The sequence below is a fragment of the Hemitrygon akajei genome, chromosome 16 (assembly GCF_048418815.1).
Source record: "Hemitrygon akajei chromosome 16, sHemAka1.3, whole genome shotgun sequence".
Classification (NCBI taxonomy): Eukaryota; Metazoa; Chordata; class Chondrichthyes; order Myliobatiformes; family Dasyatidae; genus Hemitrygon; species Hemitrygon akajei.
In genome coordinates, this window is record NC_133139.1 from 42746224 (window position 1) to 42766990 (window position 20767).

The 20767-nt window shown below is 41.2% G+C and overlaps 1 protein-coding gene across 3 annotated transcripts in view; it reads right to left on the reverse strand.

Annotated features, from left to right (window-relative positions):
* The window catches only part of kdm4b (lysine (K)-specific demethylase 4B), a 535771-nt gene that overhangs the window by 404148 nt on the left and 110856 nt on the right, over window positions 1-20767 (reverse strand). For all 3 annotated transcript variants that reach the window (XM_073068769.1, XM_073068770.1, XM_073068771.1), the window contains 2 exons: window positions 17910-18024; window positions 14226-14419 (listed from right to left, as the gene is read on the reverse strand). In XM_073068769.1, coding sequence (XP_072924870.1) covers window positions 14226-14419; window positions 17910-18024 — 309 coding nt within the window. The remainder of the gene's footprint in view (window positions 1-14225; window positions 14420-17909; window positions 18025-20767) is intronic.

Sequence of the window (20767 nt, forward strand, 5' to 3'; positions counted from 1 at the left end):
GGGAAGGATGGGATTGTCCATGGCCTCCTCTACCGTCAAGATGAGGGCACACGCAGGTCGATGGAGCAATACTTTATCTCCTGCCTAGGTAGCCTCCTACCTGCCCGGTATGAACATTCAACTCACAGACCTCCGTTGATACCCTTGCCACCCCCCTTACACCCCATCCCTATCCATAACTTTAGTCTGGTTCTCTTTCTCTCTCTTTTTTCCCCCTCACTATAATCTCCCCCCAGCCCTACCTTTCTTTCTCTTTTATTTCCCATAATTCTCCACCTTCCCCCCAGCCCATTTCCCTCCAACCTATCACTTCCCAGCTCTCTACTTCATCCCTCCCCCCACTTCTTATCCCCTCTCCACCATCCTATGTTACTTCACTCCTGATGTGAAGGGTTCCGGCCCGAAACATCATCACTACCTCCTCCCATAGATGCTGTCTGGCCTGCTGAGTTCTGCCAGCATTTTGTGTTTTTAGCAATATTGAGGTCTTGCCTAAAACGTTCAATTGGGTTAAGGTCAGGACTCTGATTGGGCCCACTCAAGGACATCAACTCTCTTCATTTGAAGCCACTCCATGATTGCTCTGGCAGTGTGCTTTGAGTTGGCCTGCTGCAAGACAAACCTCCTCTCCAGTTTAAGCTTTCTAGCAGAGACTAGCAGATTTTTATCTGGGATCTCTATATTTAGCAGCGTTCATCTTCTCAACAATCCTGACCAGATTTCTAGTCCCCACTGCTGAAAAGTATCCCATAGCATGATGCCACCTCCACCATACTTTATAATAGGAATGATGTTACCTGGCTGATGCATCATATTACGTCCAAGGATATGCTTTTATTTTATAGCCACTCTTCCATAAATATCCTTCTAGTGCAAGGCCTTAGAGATTGCGAAGCCGTGAATTTCATCTCCAATTGCAGCCACTGACTTCTTCATCTCACTTGGAATGACTTTGGTGTCACAGTACCCTCTCTTACAAGTGCCATTCTTCTCCAGCGATTAAGTTTAGAGTGGTGGTCTGACCTAGGCAGTGTGGGTGTGGCTTCCTATTTTTTCACCATGGACTGCACTGAACTCTAATGTATGTTCAGTGCCTCTGAGATGGTCTTATACCCTTCCCCAAATCAGTGCTAAAGTTAGTGTAGTAATTACAAAGGGGATGAATATTTTTCAGCCTCACAATTTTGCTTTTTAATTTTTAAAAAATTATGGCAGGTTTTGGAATTTTTCTTTTGACTTGACATGATGCACCATGTTTTGTAGATTCGCTCAATCCTACTTCAATATATTTTAAATTTAGAAAATGAGACAGTAAAATGTGAAAATGGTTGTGGGGGCTGAATATTTTTTCAAGGCACTGTGACTGCCACAAAAGAGCGCTTGACTGACACTAGTAAGAACCTGTTTGGCAAGTCTCCGTCCCAATTAAGTGGCATAGTGTCCCAAATAAACAAAGGGAATCCTGGAAATGTTCTCGATTTGATTTTGTTCTTTAAAAGTTGTCCCAAATATCTACCTGCCTCAATTAACTAATGGCCCAATTAACTGAAATCTAATGTATTTGATAACAGTCCATTGAAGGCTCTGAGGTTGTCGTTTAATGAATTTATTTAAGTATGCCCGCAGAAAAAGAATCTTTTGTGGCGACATGTACATACTCTGATAATAAACTTTACTTTGAACTTTTTTTTCTGCCTGTTGGTTTTCAATCACAGATGAAGTTCAATAATCTGCTTATGTCGATGTTAGCCACTTCTTTCAGCATTTTGAAAACACGGATCAAAGGAAAACAATTACATCTATCTCCATCATTCTTGTCTAAACATTTCAATAAAAAAATAATCTCGATGACAAGTGATCTAAAAATGACCTTCAAGGTCACACACAGAAACCAGGTCAAACAGGAACAAAATCAAATCCTTGAGCTGCATCACCACAATGTACCCAAGATGGTTTCTTCTCCCTCCATCTTCTCTAGCTGACAACCATTCACTGTGTGCTTGCAATTTCCTTTTATTTGTTTTGATTCAAACAACAAAGTATTTTAACTATTCACCTGAATGAGCCCAAGTTGAATTATCAATTATGCAGTCCTTGTCAAGATGGCACCGCATCCAGCAGCCATGTTGCGAGCTCCGTACCAACTTTACAGTGCACTGCTAATTTCTGCAAGTTCCTACATTTTTCTTGTTCAAGAAGCTGATAGTCACATCAGATATGATCGACTGACTTCTGAATATCAGGAAGATGGCATTTACTCACAACGTGCCGCCTTTTCTGCACGGGGAACCACTGTTTACACCATCCATGGGAGGCTCATTTATTACACTGTTGCTACCTCAGAAGCAGCGCCAGAGGCGAGGGAGAAGGACCGGCATCCTGGTGAGGTTGAGATAGCGTGCTAATCGGCCACCGCTCCCTAGCATACTCCTGACTAATGTTCAGTCTCTGGACAGCAAGCTGAGCAAACTGAGAGCCAGACTCCTACTGGCAGGAAACAAAGGAATGTAATGTTTTGTGCTTCGTGGAGACCTGGCTGACGGAGGAAATACTGGATCTTGCCATCAAGCCCTCTGGGATCTCCCTGTTCTGGGCGGGCAGGTCAAAAAACCTCTCTGGGAAGAGTAAAGGAGGTGGGGTATGCTTCATGGTCAATAACGCTTGGTGTGACCCCCAGAAACTGCATGCCCTCAAATCCTTTTGCTCCCTGGATCTAGAGTACCTGGTGCTGCTGTGTAGACCTTTCTGACTGCCTAGAGAGCTCACAGCTGTCATTATCTCAGCTGTGTATATTCTGCCCCAAGCTGATGCTGACCAGACTCTCAAGGAACTGTACAAGGCCATCAGCACCCTGGGCACGATACACCTGGAGGCTGCTTTCATCATCACTGGAGACTTTAATCGAGTGTTGCTGACTAAAGTCTCTCCAGAGCTTTGTCAACATATCCAGGTGAACACATGGGGAGATAGCATACTCAACCACTTTTCTTCCCCATCCGCAATGCTTACAAACCACCACTTGGGAAGTCTGACCACTCTTCCATCCTGCTTCTGCCCAAGTACAGGCAGAAGCTAAAACAAGAAATGGCCATAGTTAAAATTGTTCACTGTTGGTCCGACCAATAAGCCTCCATGCTACAGGACTGCTTTGATGACGTCAATTGGAATGTCTTTTGTGATGAGGATGTCTCTGACTTCATGGAAGGGGTCACAAGCTTTGTCCGGAAGTGCATCAAGGATGTTGCCCACAAAAATTGGTCAAAGTCTTTCCAAACCTGGCTCAACAGTTCATCACTGCACTCATCACATAAGACATCACTTCTGCCGCCAGTAACCACCAGGAATTCAAGAAATGCAGCTATGATCTATGCAACGTCATCAAGGCAGTGAAATGACAATACAAGGAAAAGATCCAGACACAACTTTCCACCAACAACGCACATAGCTTATGGCAAGGTCTGCATAACATCGCAGACTTCAAAGCTAATCGCAGTGGTACTGCCAACATCACTGCCTCTCTCCCAGATGAGCCAAAGCTTTTTTTAAGCTCGGTTCGATATTGCCAACACTGAGCCCCCGAGAAGAGCTGCTGATGCGACCTGCACCTTGGTCATCTCGGAGGCTGAAGTATGCAGGTGATTCCAACGAGTGGACAACCGCAACACAGTGGGACCAGACGGCATCCCAGGGTGGATACTCAGAATGTGCATGGCACAACTCGTGGTGTGTTTGCAGACAATTTTAATCTCCCAGTATACAGTGCCTTCCTGCTTCAAAACATCCACCATTGTCCCTGTAACTAAAACGACCAAGGTAATATGTCTGAACAACTGGCGTCCTGGCGCACTCACCTCAATAATAAGTAAATGCTTTGAGAGGCTTGTCAAGGACTACATCTGTAGCATCCTACCACCCACACTGGACCCCCTACAATTCGCCTACCGACACAACTGATCAACAGATGACGCAATACACATTATCCTTACACATCTGGAGTAGTGGGATGGTTATGTGAGAATGCTGTTCTTGGATTACTGTTCAGCATTCAACACTATAATTCTCTCCAGGCTTGACAAGAAGCTCAGAGACCTCGGCCTTCACCTTGCCTTGTGCATCGGGATCCTGGACTTCCTGTCAGATCACCAGCAGGTGGTAAGAGTGGGCTCCCTCACCTCTGCCCCTCTGACCCACAACACAGGAGGCCCCCAGGGCTGTGTCCCAAGGCCCTCCTTTACTCTCTGTATACCCATGATTGTGTCGCCACCCACAGCTCCAATCTGCTAATTAAATTTGCAGATGATACTACATTGAGTGGCCTTATCTCAAATAATAATGGGGTAGCCTACAGAGAAGAAGTCATCACCCTGACACAGTGGTGTCAAGAAAACAACCTCTCCCTCAATGTCGCACAAACAAAGGAGCTGGTTGTGGACTACAGGAGGAATGGAGACAGGCTCACCACTATTGACATCCATGGATCTGGGGTTGAGCGGGTGAACAGCTTTAAGTTCCTCACCGAGTAACCTCACTTGATCTGTACATACTGCCTGTGTGATGAATAAAGCACAACAGCGCCTCTTTCAGCTCAGACGGCTGAAGAAGTTCAACACCAGTCCCGAAATCCTAAAGACTTTCTACAGGGGCACAATTGAGAGCATCCTGACTGGCTGCATCACTGCCTGGTATGGGAACTGTACTTCCCTCAATCGCAGGACTCTGCAGAGAGTGGTGCAGACAGCCAAGCACATCTGTGGATGTGAACATTTACAAAGACAGGTGTGTAAAAAGGGCCCAAAGGATCATTGGGGTCCCGAGTCACCCCAACCACAAACTGTTCCAGCTGCTACCATCTGGGAAACAGTGCCACAGCATAAAAGCCAGGACCAACAGGCTCCTGGACAGCTTCTTCCACCAGGCCATCAAACTGATTAATTCACACTGACACAATGATACTTACAAGCTGTTGTATATTTGTTGTATACCTTATTGTACATGCCACTTATTACAAATTACAATAATTTGCACATTGCACATTCATACGAAGACTTAACATAAAAAATTTTAATCCTCATGTATGTGAAAGATGTAAGAAATAAAGTCCATTCAATTCAAAGCCTTTTTCTTTGCAAACAAATTAATACTAGTAACACCTCTAGCAGACCAGTGCTACCTTTACCCTCAATCCAAAAAAATCTGCACACGATTCTGGGAGCCACTGTTTCCAATAAAAACTGAGTTCCTTTCCCTCTTCAAATTACAAAACTGAGCAGAGATGACAACAGTGTTTAAAAATATGAAAACTTCAGTTAAGCTGGATCCAGGTAGGCTTCTTTAGCCATAGACAGAATCTAAGCTTGGGTATTTTTGATGGATATTTTTGGTCCTTAATTTATACAAGGAGTTGAATACATTATGGATCAAATAAATACATGTATAATTTTTTTCCTAATCAATAATTGTTAAATCCACAATTTTCTTTGTAATTTCATATGCGTATGACTTGAAATACCTCAGCATAAAAGACCAAGAAATGGAAAGGGAGTAGTATATACAAGTGTGAACAGTACGCTTGAAGGTCTGCCTCCATGTTGTGTGAATCTGTTACTATACTAAATAAACTTTAGAAGCTTTGGTTAACCAACCCAAATAAACCTTGCGTAAAAATGCAAGAGGAAAAAGTCCAATCACCAAGCAAAATCAGCTCTTACACAAAAATACTTACATTTACAATGTTGTTACAATGAAATTACACAAAAGAAATACAAACCCAGTGCACCATTCAGAAAACGTGGCAAACTTTTCAATCCAATTTCCCACAAGGGCAGACAGCTCTGTTATTTGTGTGTCTGGGGAAGAAGTCCATTTCCTTAACACAACATTTTAAAAAAGCAACCTGTAACTGAACATTTTTAGTAGATTTCATAACTTCTCAGTCTCTTTAATCTGAAACCATACCCACCTTCATTTTCCATGCTGCAGATAACTGATTACTTAGTAACTGATACAACAGCAGCTAATCTTAACATACTGACAATCAACAATGTTTACACATCCCTCAATAATTTGATTTCCCATACCATTAGAGGTTGCTTCACAATATATTACTGGAATAGAGCTTCTGACCTCAATATTGTAGAAAAACACAGCACTGCCCTTTGGTGAATTTCACAAGCTAATCATGACAATAAACGTAATGGAACAAAGGAAATTCTCCAATTTGAACAGACAAGTACTGTATGTATGTCTGTGTGTGCACTGAGGCAACACAGTTTTGCATTCAACAGGGAGACAATAATCTATATTCTGCAATAGACTACCTTTCAGAGCAGTAAATACAATCTGTTTGATGGGATGGTGAATGACCACCACTTTATGGATTTTATTCCTTTTGCTGTAAGAACAAGTGTGGAGCAGCCAAGTAATATTCAATACAGACAGCACAGCCAAGCAGACAATTCCACTCCTGAAATTACTTTCCTATTGTTCAGCAATTCTGCCATAAATCCTGAGTCTTTCAACTGTTAACATTGTTTAACTAGATTTCCTACATTACAACAACCTCTGCAGAAAGTATTTCAGTATTCGAAGTCATTTTTGTTGAAATGTATCACATACCAGTAAGATATTCCTTCCCTGTCTCTCTACTGAAAGCAACCACAGCATCTCACAACTTAATTTGCACTATTATGAAAAAGACATACAAAAGACATAAAATAAACTGTCCAACGACTCTTGTGATCACAAGACTATCTTTACCTTGAAAGCAATCACTGAACTTTGAACCCCTGGTATTTACCTTCAATTGATATATTACTCAAAAGAAACTTCCTCCTCGTAAATCATACACACTTGGAGCCACAATCGAACCAGCCTTAAGAGCAGGTTTATGTCAAGCAAGTCTGCGCTAATGCCCAAACACCTTTCTCTCCCATCCCCCCCCCAACCCCCGCAGCCTTTGAAGTTACTTTGCTGCACCTCCATCCTCCCACTGGAGTGAAACTAATCCACAGAATAATAGGAAACTGCTTAATCCACAACATCAACACTCCAGAACTGAACTCTCCATAAAATCTGCAATTGAGCTACAGAACAATGTTTTCCTTTATAAATGTTTGGAGACTGAGCACCATGAACTCGTTGATCAAAACATCCACTGAAGTCCTCGTCCAATTGCCTCCACTGTACATTACCACGTTCTGACAAAGAACATTTACAATGAGACCCTGGAAAACATGGACCACTTCCCAAATCTCAGAAGCCAGCTCTCAGTGAAGACTCAAGGTGCCTCTGTGAAGTCTCTGGCCAACTGGGGAAATGGGTGTGAAGATTCTGAGCTCAAATACAACACAAAACCCCTGGTTTACTGGGCTACAGGAATCCTGATCTTCCATATGCTGCCAAGACTTGAAGGGACACAGCAGGTATTAAAAGGCAATTTGCTGACACCACAACACTGTTTGCCCAAAATCCTAAATGCAGGAGGGAAAGTAAACAGCATCCTCTGCCAAATCAACAGCCCCATCACTAAGGATCTAAATTGGATCCATTATACAAGCTGTGTCATTTGTATATCTGGGAATAAACTCCTGAAGCAAGCTCTCCATTTCAAGCTTTGAAATGAAGAAATCTCCAAGATTCAGAAATGGTATTATAGCTTTATTGAGGAACAGGCAACAACATGTGAGAATACTTGACCTGTGACCTCTCAAATAGAGGAGATAGCACCAAAAATTTTGTGCATGAGGAATAGACAAAAGCCCTGACCACTTCAGGAACAACTCCCCATCGCCACCCCCACGCAGTAGGCATTTCCTGTCCCACCTGTGGGCTGCAGATTCCAAACTAGCCTCAATCTCCTCAGAACCTGAAACAGAAATAAGTTAACTGTGATCCCAAAAGATGGCCTAATAAAACAGTGCTGTGCACAATTCTGGGAGTTAACACTCAGCAGTACTTTTAAATCAGCTTGAACTCCAAAAAAATATTTATTTTACCCTCAAAAGATTTTGTCAGGTCTAATGTTAAAAAACAGTAACTATACCAGAAATCAAGAAATTTGCCTACAGCACTGATCAACAAAACCACAAAAATAAAATTAGCATGATAAAAACGATCCCCTCACCCTCTCCAATGAATGTTCTGAAAACTTAAGTCTCTTCATGGTTACAGTACTGATAATTCATTCACTGGATTGTAATGCGATTGTTTTGGGGGAAGAAGCACGAGGGAGAGGGATGGTGGAAGGGTTGAAGAAAGATGCTGCTCTGAACACAAGGCGGTCCTTTCAAAATTCCCTACACAACAGCATCCCCAAGTGGAATAAAGTGGAATCACACCCATTTCACATCAAAAATCATTGCTACCTAGAGTGGAGCAAAATATAACAAGGCATTCAGTTTGCATTTATATTGTGAAGAATACACATGGGTTGACTGAAGTATTTAGACCCTCGCCTAATGCTTCCTGCTCACATTCGCTTTCCCCCATCCATTCTGCATCACTGACTTCTCATCCTTCATCCTTCCTTTCCATTAAGCTTTTCTCCTTCAGTTTTCCTTTACCCCAGTACTCCTCCTTCCAATCCTTAGCAAATCATTTCTTCTCTCTTGCACCCCACCACTTGGCCTCTTCCTTTCTTCCCTGTGCAAGACCACTCTACCTCTGGTTTATTACTACTGAAAGTACCATAACACAAGTCAAAAACTTGGAAAAGAGTTTACAACATCACCTCCAACATTGGGAAGTAGGAACATGACAGGAGATCACTGAGACGGCATAAACATGAATAGCTCAATGCTTTCCTAGCACGATATTGGAAGTCAGGGAGACCTCCAGTGTCCCAGATGACTACATCTGCAAAATGTGCCCAGCTGCAGCTCTTTACAGGCCATGTTAGGAAACTGGAGCTAGAGCTGAATGAACTACAGATCATTCAGAAGCATGAGAGACTCACAGACAGGAGCTTCATGGAGATTATCACACCAAAGTCGCAGGAGGCAGGTAACTGGGTGACTGTCAGGAGAGGGAAAGTAAATAGCCAGCCAGTGCAGAGTACCCCCGTGGCTGCTTCCCTCAATTAAGTATACCACTTGGGGGGAACCAACCTACCAATGGAAAGCAGCAGCAACCAGATCCGGCTCTGTGGCTGGCTCAGAAGGGATGCAGGGAAGAAGAGGAGAGCAGTGGTAATAGGGGTTTCAATAGAGGAGCAGACAAGAGACTTTGTGGACAGAATGGTATGTTGCCTCCCAGATGCCAGGGTCAGGAGATTCTCAGATCAAATCTCCAGATTGAGCATTCTTAAGGAAGAGGGTGAGCAGCCAGAAGTTGTGGTACATATTAATACCAAAGAAATAGCTAGGAAAGGGGACAAAGTCCTGAAGAGTGAATATTGGAAGCTAGGAAGGAAGCTAAAAAGCAAGACTTCAAGGGTAGTAATCTCTGGATTGTTGCCTGCACTGTACACCAGTGAAGAAAAGAATAGGACAATGTGGCAGATGAAGGTGTAGCGGAAGAATTGGACCAGGAGGCAGAGTTACAGATTTGTGGATCATTGGGGTTTCTTTTGCCACAAAAAAGTGACAGCGAGGGATCAAAGTCCTTGTGGGCAGGTTTGCTAGAGCTGTTTGGGAGGATTTAAACTAGCTTGGCAGGGAAATGTAAACCAGAGTGGTAGGTCAGAGGATAGAGTACTTGGTGTTCAGGTAAATGTAACATGTAGAGAGACTGTGAGAAGGATAGGTAGTGGATAGGGCATAAATGCAGTCAGTTGGGTGGGTTGAAGTGTGTTTACTTTAATGTGAGAAGTTTCAGGAACAAGGGACTCTGACAATGTTGCCAGTACAGAGACTTGGCTGTTAGAAGGGCAGGAATGGCTGCTGGATGTTTCATGGTTTAAATGTTTCAAAAGGAACAGGAAGGGAGATAGAAGAGGTGAGGGAGTGGTATTGATAATTGGGAATACTATCACAACTGCAGAAAGAGAAGATGTCATGGAGGGGTCGTCTACTACTGTAGGTGGAAATCAGAAACAGGAAAGAGCAATCACTCTATTTATTCAAAGTATATTCTAGGCCCCCAGGGACACTGAGGAACAAACTGGGAGGCAAATATTGGAGAGAAGCAAAAAAAGGAAGGTTGTCATGGGTGACTTCAACTTCCCCAATATTGACTGGCAATTCCTTAGTGCAAAAATTTTGGATAGAGCAGAATTTGTCAGGGTTCTACAGAAAGGATCCCTGAAACAAGATGCAGACAGGCCAGCTAGAGAAGAGGCCATAGTGGATCTGGTAACAGACAATGAACCTGGTCAGATGATAGATCCCTGAGTAGGTGTCCACAACTTCCTGAACTTTAACATAGCCCTGGACAAGCATCAGAACTGACAGTATTGAAAAGTATTTACTTGGGGAAGGGCTCATTATGATCCTATTAGGCAGGAACTTGGGAGAGTAAATTGGGAACAGATGTTGTCAGATGTATAATGGAAATGTGCAGGTTGTTTAACACACTAAGGATTCTGGAAACTTTTGTCCCACTGAGTGAGAGACATGATGGTAGGGTGAGTAACCACGATTGACAAGAGAGGTGGAAAATTTTGTCAAGAGGAAGAAGATAGCATACTTAAGGTTTAGAAAGCAAGGATTAAACAGGGCTGTTAAGAAATATATTGTAGCTAGGAAGGTGCAAAAGAAGAGTCTTGGGAGAGCTAGAAGGGGAAAAGTGAAGGCCAGTAGGATTGAGAAAAACTCTCAGATGTTCTACACATACGTGAAGAACAGGAAGATGACTAGAGTCAGGTAGGACCAAACAGGGATAAAAGAAGAAACATGCCTGGAGTTAGAAGTGGTAGGAGAGGCCCTCAATGAATACTTTGCTTCAGTATTCACCAGTAAGAGGGACCTTGACAAATGTGAAGACAGCATAGAACATGCAAATATGCCACAGCATGTCAAGAACAGGTTAAGAAAGAGGAAAGAGGATGTGCTAGAACCTTTGAAAAACATTAGGACTGATAAGACCCCAGAGCCAAATTGTATATACCCCAGGTTACTATGGAAAACAAGGGAAGAGACTGCTATGCCTTTAGTGATAATCTTTACACCCTTTGTTCAAGAAATGTTAATAGGGGTAATCGTGAGAATTTCAGACCAGACAGTCTTACATTAGAGGTGGGCAAACTGTTGGAGATGCCTCTCAGACAGGATTTTATGAGCATTTGGAGAAGCATAGTCTGATTAGGGATAGTCAGCATTGCTTTGAGGGGCAGGTCATGCCACATGACTTTTTTTTGAGGAAGTGACAAACAAACTGTTAAAGGTAGAAAGGTGGATGTGGTAGGTATGAATTTTAGTAAGGCATTCAACAAAGTTACCAATGGTGGGCTCATTCAGAAAGTCAGGAAGTATGGGATCTAGGAAGCTTGGCTCTGGGCTCAGAAATGGCTTGCTCGTGGAAGGCAGAGGGTGATAGTCGTTGAAAAGTATTCTGCCTGCAGGTTCACGACTTGTGTGTTTCGCAGAGATCTATTCTGGGGCCTCCGCTTTTTGAGATTTTTATAAATGACTTGCAAGAGGAACTGGAAGAGTATGTCAGTAAGCTTACAGAGAACATGAAGATTGGTGGTTCCATGGACAGTGTAGAAGGTTGTCGTAGGTTACAATGGCACACTGACAGGATGCTAAGTTGGGCTAAGAAATGACAGATAGAGTTCAATCCAGAAAAGTATGAAGTGATGGACTTTGGATGACCAAAATTGAAGGCAAATACAGGGTTAATGGCAGGATTCTTAGCACTGTGAAAGAACAAAGGGATCTTGGCATTCACACTCATCGATTCCCTCAAAGTTGCACTGAAAGTGTGTGAAAGAGTATACTGTTCATGCTGGGAGATGCTTCACTGCAGCAGGCCCTGGAAAGCTTTTGAAGGTAGAGGGTAAAATGGATTCAGCAAAATACAGGGAAATCCTGGAGGAAAACCTGATATAGTCTGAAAGAGAATTGCCACTTGGGAGCAGATTTGTTTTACAGCAAGACAATGACCCCAACCATAAAGTCTAAGCTACATAGGAATGGCTTAAAAACAACAAAGTTAATGTCCTGGAGTGGCCAAGTCAGATTCTAGACCTCAACCCAATTAAATTTGTGGCTGGACTTGAAAAGGGCTTTTTTTTATTCCTCCATCATTGTCCCTTCACAAAGATCTATTTAAAATAATTTGACGGAATAGATCTGTTAAGTGAAAGCAGGCAACTCGTCCCACTGAAGTGACTGAAAACTACCACAGAAGGTTTGACTACCATTAAGCCTACAGTGAAATTCAGTAAATATAAAGAAAATTATGAGAGCTTGTTAGTTTATCAGCAAGGGCTCAAAATTCAACAAAATGGGAATGATTCTAATAATTTTCCATGACCCAAAAGGAGTAAGACAGCATCAAAACAAATTCAACAGCAAAGCCTTGGACCCTAAAGCTGGTTATTGAGGAAGATCAGTGTTACCAACTCTGGCTGGCCACATTTCTGGAAGCTTCACTGCATTACTATCTGCATCCAGAAGGCAGGTCTCTGCTAGGAAATATACTAATGACTGCAAAGATTAGCTTTATTTGTCTATATACATCAAAACAGAGCAGTGGTAAGGAACAGCCCTGGATTGCACTCATATTTAATTGCAGTAAAGCTACTGTAAATGGTAGCTAGCAAGAGAGCACCGTCAGGAGGGAGGTTTACACTGAAGATTAGTTAAAATATTGGCAACCGAAGGATGATTCTGTGGGTGGGACAAGGACACTATTAATAAAGCTTTTAGCAAGTCCTGAAGACGTCAACCAACATCTTTTAAGATGCCTTGTATTATTATACCAGATCTCTAAAAAAATTCTCTGGCCCATAAAGTAATCAAGAAGGTACAGGCTGAACTCCCATCTCATCTGAAACACTTGGGTGTAGGAATCAGAAAAAGGCTGAAGAAAAGCAACTTACCTTCCTTTCACCGAGTTTCAGATGAATTGCACACTGCATCCCTCTAGAAATATGTTTCATAGAAAGTTAATTCCCCAAAAGTTGGGCCATGTCTCCATTGGGCAGGTTTTCTACACGCAGTGTGAATTGCAATTATGTGCAAATCTGACATTTGGAACAGCAACCTCTTTCACCAAGGCTTCAGGAATTCTGAAGAAAGCTCTTTTAGGAAATCTAGCCTTTTCTTTCTTGCTGCTAATGTGTATTATGTTATTTTGTGATCGAGTTCCTTACTTCTTACAAAGCATAGTGAACTGAAGTAAAGTGTAATCCACATAAACATCCACTGTATGCATCTACCAGGTTAATACCGACCACAAGATGATACAAGTAAACACCAAATATAGTATTAGCACCCAACAGATGAGTATCTATCACAGCCCAAAGATACTTCCAAAGTTACAGTAACTGAGCTTGAAGGAATATGACCAGTAAAAAACAATTACCCACGTTTAAAAAGCAAACACGAGGAAATCTGTAGATGCTGGAAATTAAAGCAATACACACAAAATGCTGGTGGAACACAGCAGACCAGGCAGCATCTGTAGGAAGAAGCACTGTCAAGGTTTTGGGCTGAGACCCTTCGTCAGGACGGAGGGTCCTCGGCCCGAAACGTCGACAGTGCTTCTTCCTATAGATTATCCACGTTTATATACTTATTACCATACAGAAAACCATAGGTCAAACAGGCCTCAATTTTTACACACTCAGGTTCATGCCTGCTAAATTTACTTATGGCATGACAATGTCCCTACTGTGACAATGACAGTGGCCAGTGACAGTGGTTTCTACGCAATGCAAAACAATGCAATCCCTATTCTGGCAAAACACAATTATTTGTATAATCAAAACTGTAGGTAAAGGTCCAGCTTAGGTTTATTAGTGCTGCCTATAACATGAGAGATATCAGAAAGTCAAAAGTCTCCGATATAGATCAAGGAAACTTCCAACAGTTTAAACACTATCCTCTAGTGAGTGATGCAGAGCAGGGAGCAGGGGCCTGGCAGAAACCTGTATGATATCCTGAAATATCAAGTGAGGTAGTCAGGATTGATAACTGATGTACCCATTTGGCAAAATGGCATTGACTTTAAATATGCCGAAGTACAATTATTTGTTGTTAAACATTTGCAGTTAATGAAGTAACGGTGGCTGGTGGTGAAAGAATTTGTCAAATCAGCATCCATGCAGTATCTGAACTTACCAAGATTTGGGTTCTCCAAAGTGCAAATAGTTAATGCTGTAGAGATCCATATCTTCAGTGTGCCAGGCAAATGTGGTTTTCCACATTCCAAAGTACAAGTATGGAGTATTCACACCTTCAATCACAATTCCACACTCCTGCTCCACCATATCCAGCAATGTGTTCAGATTTCCGATATTCCACTCCTCAATGTTCTGTAACAAATGGTGGCAGTGGAAAGGTTACAACAGATGGCTTTTAGAGCATACACTATAATGTGTAGTAGAATCTGCATGGTGCAGTGTTCAAATGCCTACATGCACAAATTTAACCCAATATTTGGGTACTGTAGTGTATGCAGTCAATCCAATGTAATAAAATTATTAATTGATATAAAATAAGAGCATAATTGGCTTAACATGCAGACAACTAAAATAAGTTAAAACAGCAATTAAAGTTTGTCATATTTTAAAACAGCAAATTTATGTTTTAACCACGCATGGCCAAGTGGTTAAGGCATTAGTTTAGTGATCTGAAGGTCGCTAGTTCGAGCCTCAGCTAAGGCAGCATGTCATGTCCTTGAGCAAGGCACTTAACCACACATTGCTCTGCGACGACACCAGTGCCAAGCTGTATCGGCTCTTGCCCTTCCTTTGGACAACATCGGTGGCATTGGAGAGGGGAGACTTGTAGCATGGGCAACTGCCGGACTCCCATGCAACCCTCCACAGGCCTGCGCCCTGGAAACTTTCCAAGATGCAAATCCATGGCCTCTCAAGACTAACGGATGCCTATTTATTTATTTCTTTAGTTCAAGGAAAATACAGCTGTAATGGAGTCTGCAATGTAGATCTTTACTGCTTCCACATCTTGAGGATTAAAGAAATAAATTATTTAAACCTCCCTGTAAGGACAGACATGAATTAATTAGAAGGCATGTCAATCTTAACAGCACACCATCTGCTATTTTGTCAAGAATCATGAGGGAATCCAAATCTGTATCAATGCAACTGCAACAAGATTCACCACAGCAACTCCTCCCAGTCTGGTGAATTTAAACAATGACAAATACAACTGACATATTGATCTGGATCAAAAAACAATAACCTAAAATTAAAAAGAGGACCAGTTTTATCTCACAGAAAAAGACATCATCTATAAAAGATTCTAAAATAAATTAAACCAACATAGGTACACAACCAACTGGTAGTTTCCTATTTTTTTAAGTTTAAGCAGAATTCCAGCAAGTTAACTCATGCTTAGTCACCTATCACATGTAAATGTACACTGATTCTCTACTTGTTAGACAACATTCAACTGGACTCAGTGTCACCAATTTAGAAAGGGAACCATTGCTGTTCATCGACCCACAGATAAAATGGATATCTGCAAACACTGGTGAGGATCAAGCTTAAATGAGTAATGTCTGGATGCGCATACACATGCACGCACATAATAAATTTCGACAAAGAATGTTAACTCAAGTAAATGTACTGAAAATTTATAAAGGGTAAAGTAAACACGTAATACAACATGCTTCTGACACATATGAGCTATTGTGAAGATTTGCAAAGATAAAACCCAGCAGCAATTTATTGTTTAATTAAGATGTTGACAAAGTAAGATCTATTTATACATGAGATTTGATTAAATGAAGGCCACAATTAAAACACATTCTTCTATCCCTTTTCAAATCCATTCCAAAGCATTGAAGAACACACTCTTTATGGAGCAACAAACAGAAAACTCTGGGAGGAGCTCGACAGATCGTCTATGGAGGGGAATACACCATCAATATATTGGATCAAACCCATTCATTTGGACTGTTAAAAGGCCCAGTGTGATGATATGCTACCCTAATCACCACCTACCAAATCCTTTCTGATGCCATTAAAATCAGCCTTTCTCCAATTTAGAATTTCAATGCAAGGAAAACATTTTACCCTTCTCCATATTTATATTGAAACTAATAGAATTATGATCACAAGATGCAAAATGTTCCCCTACATACGATTCTGTCATCTGCCCAGTCTCATTCCCTAAACAGGAGACCCAGAATCACAGCCCCTCTAATTGGGACATCTATATATTGATTAAGGAAACTTTCCTGAACAAATTTGACAAACTACGCCATCTAGTCCTTTTACACTGTGGGAGTCCCAGACAATATGTGGAAGGTTAAAATCACCTATTACAACCTTATTTTTCTTCCAACTGCCTGCTATCATCCTTCAATTTGCTCCTCTAAAACCTGCTGACTACTGGAAGATCTATAATATAATCGCATTAATGTGTTCATCCCTTTCTTACTTCCTCAGTTCCACCCATATAGCCTCAGTAGACAAACTCTCCAGTCTGTCCTGTCTGAGCACTGCCACAAAACTTTTCCTGACTAGCATTGCCACCACTGCCCCTTTAATCCCTCACCTTCTATCATGCCTAAAACCATGGAAACTCCGAACACTGAGCCACTATTCCTGCCTCTCCTGTAACTAAATCTCGCTAATGGAATAAAACAATAATTTCACATACTAATCCATGCTCCAAGATCACCTACCTAATCTAAAATTCTCATTGCATTGAAATAGACACAAAGAGCATTATTACCACCATAATTCCCACCTCAGTATTTTAGTTCATGTCTTCATATGCAGATTTAGTATCTCCTTTCCCCACAACCACTCCACTGGCTGCTCTGGCATCTAGTTCCCATCTTCCTGGAGCAGCATTAACAAATGTCCATTGACGTGCGAAGTGGTGATAGTATTGCTATGCTCAGATGTATCTGCCCAATCTGTTAAGTGCAAATTGGATTTGTCCAGAAACCCTCTGCCTTGTGAACTAATATTTGAGGCACACAACCTTCACAAACAAAACTTCACCCCTCCCCAAGAGTTCCAAACCCTATCAAGACCCTTTCTTTCCCAGAAACTCACTTTGCCAAGAGGCCTTCTATTTGTTGTCAGTCTTGTGGTGGAAGCAAATCCTGGCAGAGCCATCATTGAATGGGAAGGGCGCCTGCACAATATGAAGACAGCATATTCTAGCTCCCAGTATGTAATGAGGGAACTGTCTCATTCATCAACACAAAGTCAGATAGTGGCCAACTCAACAATTCCACAACTGCTGAGCTGCAGATTGAATGATCTGGCTTACAGCTCCTCTTGCATACTTAGGGGCTTTTTGTCAACATCAGACTATGTTCCTTTATAATTTAATGACACATTTCCTACTAGCATTTTACATATCATGATCACATTTGTTCATTCACTTGCTTCACAAATCTCAAATAAAGTTATTGCAATCCCTCCATCCATTATATTTCGATTTTTTTTGCTTTGAACACTATGTGGAGGACAGTAATGTCTAGGTGCAGTCACAGGTAATGTAGATAGCTGTGAATTATCATGCACTGCATCTCAGAACTTGTATTCCTCTGAAACACCATTCACAATCAGCATGCTCAATGAAAAGTTGCCAGGTATAAATCCAAATTATGATACACTGAAGGCACAAACCCTTATTTCAGGAAAGAGAAAAACCATAATGATCCCTAGAACAAAGATGAAATAAAACCCTGAGAAAAGCATTTTCATGGCATTACATTCACAACTTGCAACATGCAGGCTGAATTTGAAGGGGAACTACTAAATGTTTATTTGTACTGAAAGATTCATGCTCTTTTTGAAAAGTGCCTCTACTCACACTGTCATACAGAGAACCACTGATATCAGCTCCGTAGATGGGAGAAACAAAGGTCAGGTTCTTCCAGTATTTGCGTTCAAGATCATCAAAATCTATATGACGTGGTGTACAATATCTGAAAGAGAGGGATTAAATTTTATTTTATATTATTTTCTTTCCATAAATATGTTACTCTGTTTTGATATATTGCAGATGGATAAATTCCAGGTTGGATTGCTGGATAAAATATACCCCAGGCTCGTAAAGGAAGCAAGGGATGAAAGAATGGAGGTTCTACCATTTCCCAAACCCCTTTAACTACAGGTGTGCTGTTAGAAGTCTGAAAGATTGCAAATGTGTGGTACTGTTATCCCAATACAAAAACAGAAAGGGTTAGGGTGAATGATTAGGGCATATTATTAAATAGTAACGAGTGTAAATCAGCGCTTAGACAACACAGGCTTATCAAGAGCAGTTACCATGGATTTGTTAAGCCAAAGTCATATCTAACTACTGAACAAAAGGAACATGCTAAGCAGGAATTTCAGCAATGTGCCAATTAAAATTGGGGAAATAGAAGCCCTCAAGATCACAAGGAAAGTGTCAGGCTAAAGGGTAATAATCAAGGTGGGCACAAAAAGTCAGAAAAGTCTGTTGAGTGTGAGATAATTCATCTAAGATGCATTGTATGCAAAAAGATGACTGAAGCAAATACAACATCTCTAAAGCAACAGCCAGTGAGGGTTGGGGGGGGGGGGGGCATGTATAATACAAAGACACTGAGTAGCAAAGAGGTACTGAGGGTCTTATGGAGGCACTGAACTTTAGAGGTGTGAAAGGGAATTACAAGTTCAGTTGAACTAGAGGGAGAATGCAAAAGGGATTTTTAATCTGGCTTCCAGGGTGGGTTAATTATGGTTAGAAAAGGAAGGTTAGACTGAAGTTATCTCTCTAGGGAAAAAAGCCTTAGGGGATTTAATTAAAGTGGATTTTTTTTAATCTACAGAATAATTTGAATAGAATCTTGGAAACAAATCATTTTCTTCACAACAAGTAGGTGGTTAAAAACTCACTCATCAAATGAATGATCAAGGCAGACACCTTCACATTTAATCTGTACTTGCTTGAGTTTTTAAAGAATTACAACCTAAACCTAAAACTGAGAAGCTGGAGTAACTTAAACATTCTAATTTATGAAATAATCAAAACATTCTGACCAGCACAACCAGAAAGGCCAAATAGTCCCTTTTAATGATGTACAGTAACTACCTACCATTCCATGAAATACTTAAGAAATCACAGGAGGAGAGGATGATAAATTAATCACAGAAGGCACAGCACTTTTAAACAACCCAGCAAACATTAATATCTTACAAATGATTCTATGCATTCAGAATGTTTGAAATTACTCCACAGTTGACCCTCTGATGTTTGTGCCAGAAGAGCTCTTAGCTGTAATTATCTGCACCATTTTCTCTCTCAGTCTTTCAAGTTATTCATTGCCCTTGTCATGAGATGGAATTACAAAGTCTCCCTTTGTTGTTACACCTCCTGTGTCCCCATTTCCACCCACATCAAAAGAAGTGCAAGCATAGGCGTAGTTGGCACTCAACTAGATATGCTATTCACATCAGACTAGTCCCATCATATCTATTTCTACAAGTCTTCAGTGTCCTTCATGCCAAAGCAGTAGAAAACATCTGTTCAGCTGCTTTTGTTCTGTATCAAGTAGTTACACACAAGGACCATTTCCCCGCCACCTTTCACCTGATAGTTCTCTCTCCCTTCCCCTTTTAAATCTACTCCTCAGCTTTTTTTTCTCCAGTCCTACTGAAGGGTTTCGGCCTGAAACGTTGACTGTACTCTTTTCCCTAGATGTGGCCTGGCCTGCTGAGTTCCTGTGTAGTAGACTGATTGGACTAGTAGTCTGGTGTTAGTGCGGATTATGGAGTTTCCACCAGTTCTATATCAACATCTGTTTCACCCCTTGCATTACCAACCCCCCTACTGTCCATAGAGTGTTTGGGATCCAGAGTGCCTCCCCTTTTAAATCTACCCCTCAGTTTTTTTTCTCCAGTCCTGCTGAAGGATTTCGGCCTGAAACATCAACTGTAATTTTTTCCATAGATGATGCCTGGCCTGTTGAGTTCCCCCAGCATTTTGTGGGTGTTGCTCGGATTTCCAGCATCTGCAAATTTTCTCTTGTTGTTGTCTACTCCACAGTGTCAGTGAAATGCACTCCCTCAAATTCTGTTGTCAATACTTACTACTGGGTATTAATTGGGGACGCTAGCACCACATGAAAATGTAAGTACATAATCTGTACCGATACTCAGAACTGACAGAGATTTCTCAATTTAACATTCTTTGGATAGAACATTAATTTACGGGACCATCTCAGTTAAACATGACATTTTATGGTCCTAATCTGAAAAACAATGTCCCTCACTAACCTTGTTTGCAAGGCACCAGTACCACAGAGTTGAGTCTTTTTTTTATTGAATTTTCAAATAGGTTACAGAAAGAAATAAAATTGTCAACACTTCCCCCCTCCCCCTTAACCCCTCCCCTCAAACATATCCCTATAGAAAAAAAAAGAAAAAAGAAAGAAAGAATGCCTGGATATCGGAAGATCCCCACATGCTCCATGGAGTTCATAATAGCTTTAATATGTATATTTAATTCTTTCCCCAGATAACCAATAATTTTATCTTCGGAGCACCTATATATTTAATCCTATCTTTTGTAAATAAGGGCGCCAAATTTTCAGAAATATTTCATATTTATCTCTTAAATTATAAGTAATTTTTTCAAGTGGAATGCAGCTAAAAATTTCATTCTTCCAACGATCTATACTTAAGTATGAATCTGATTTCCAA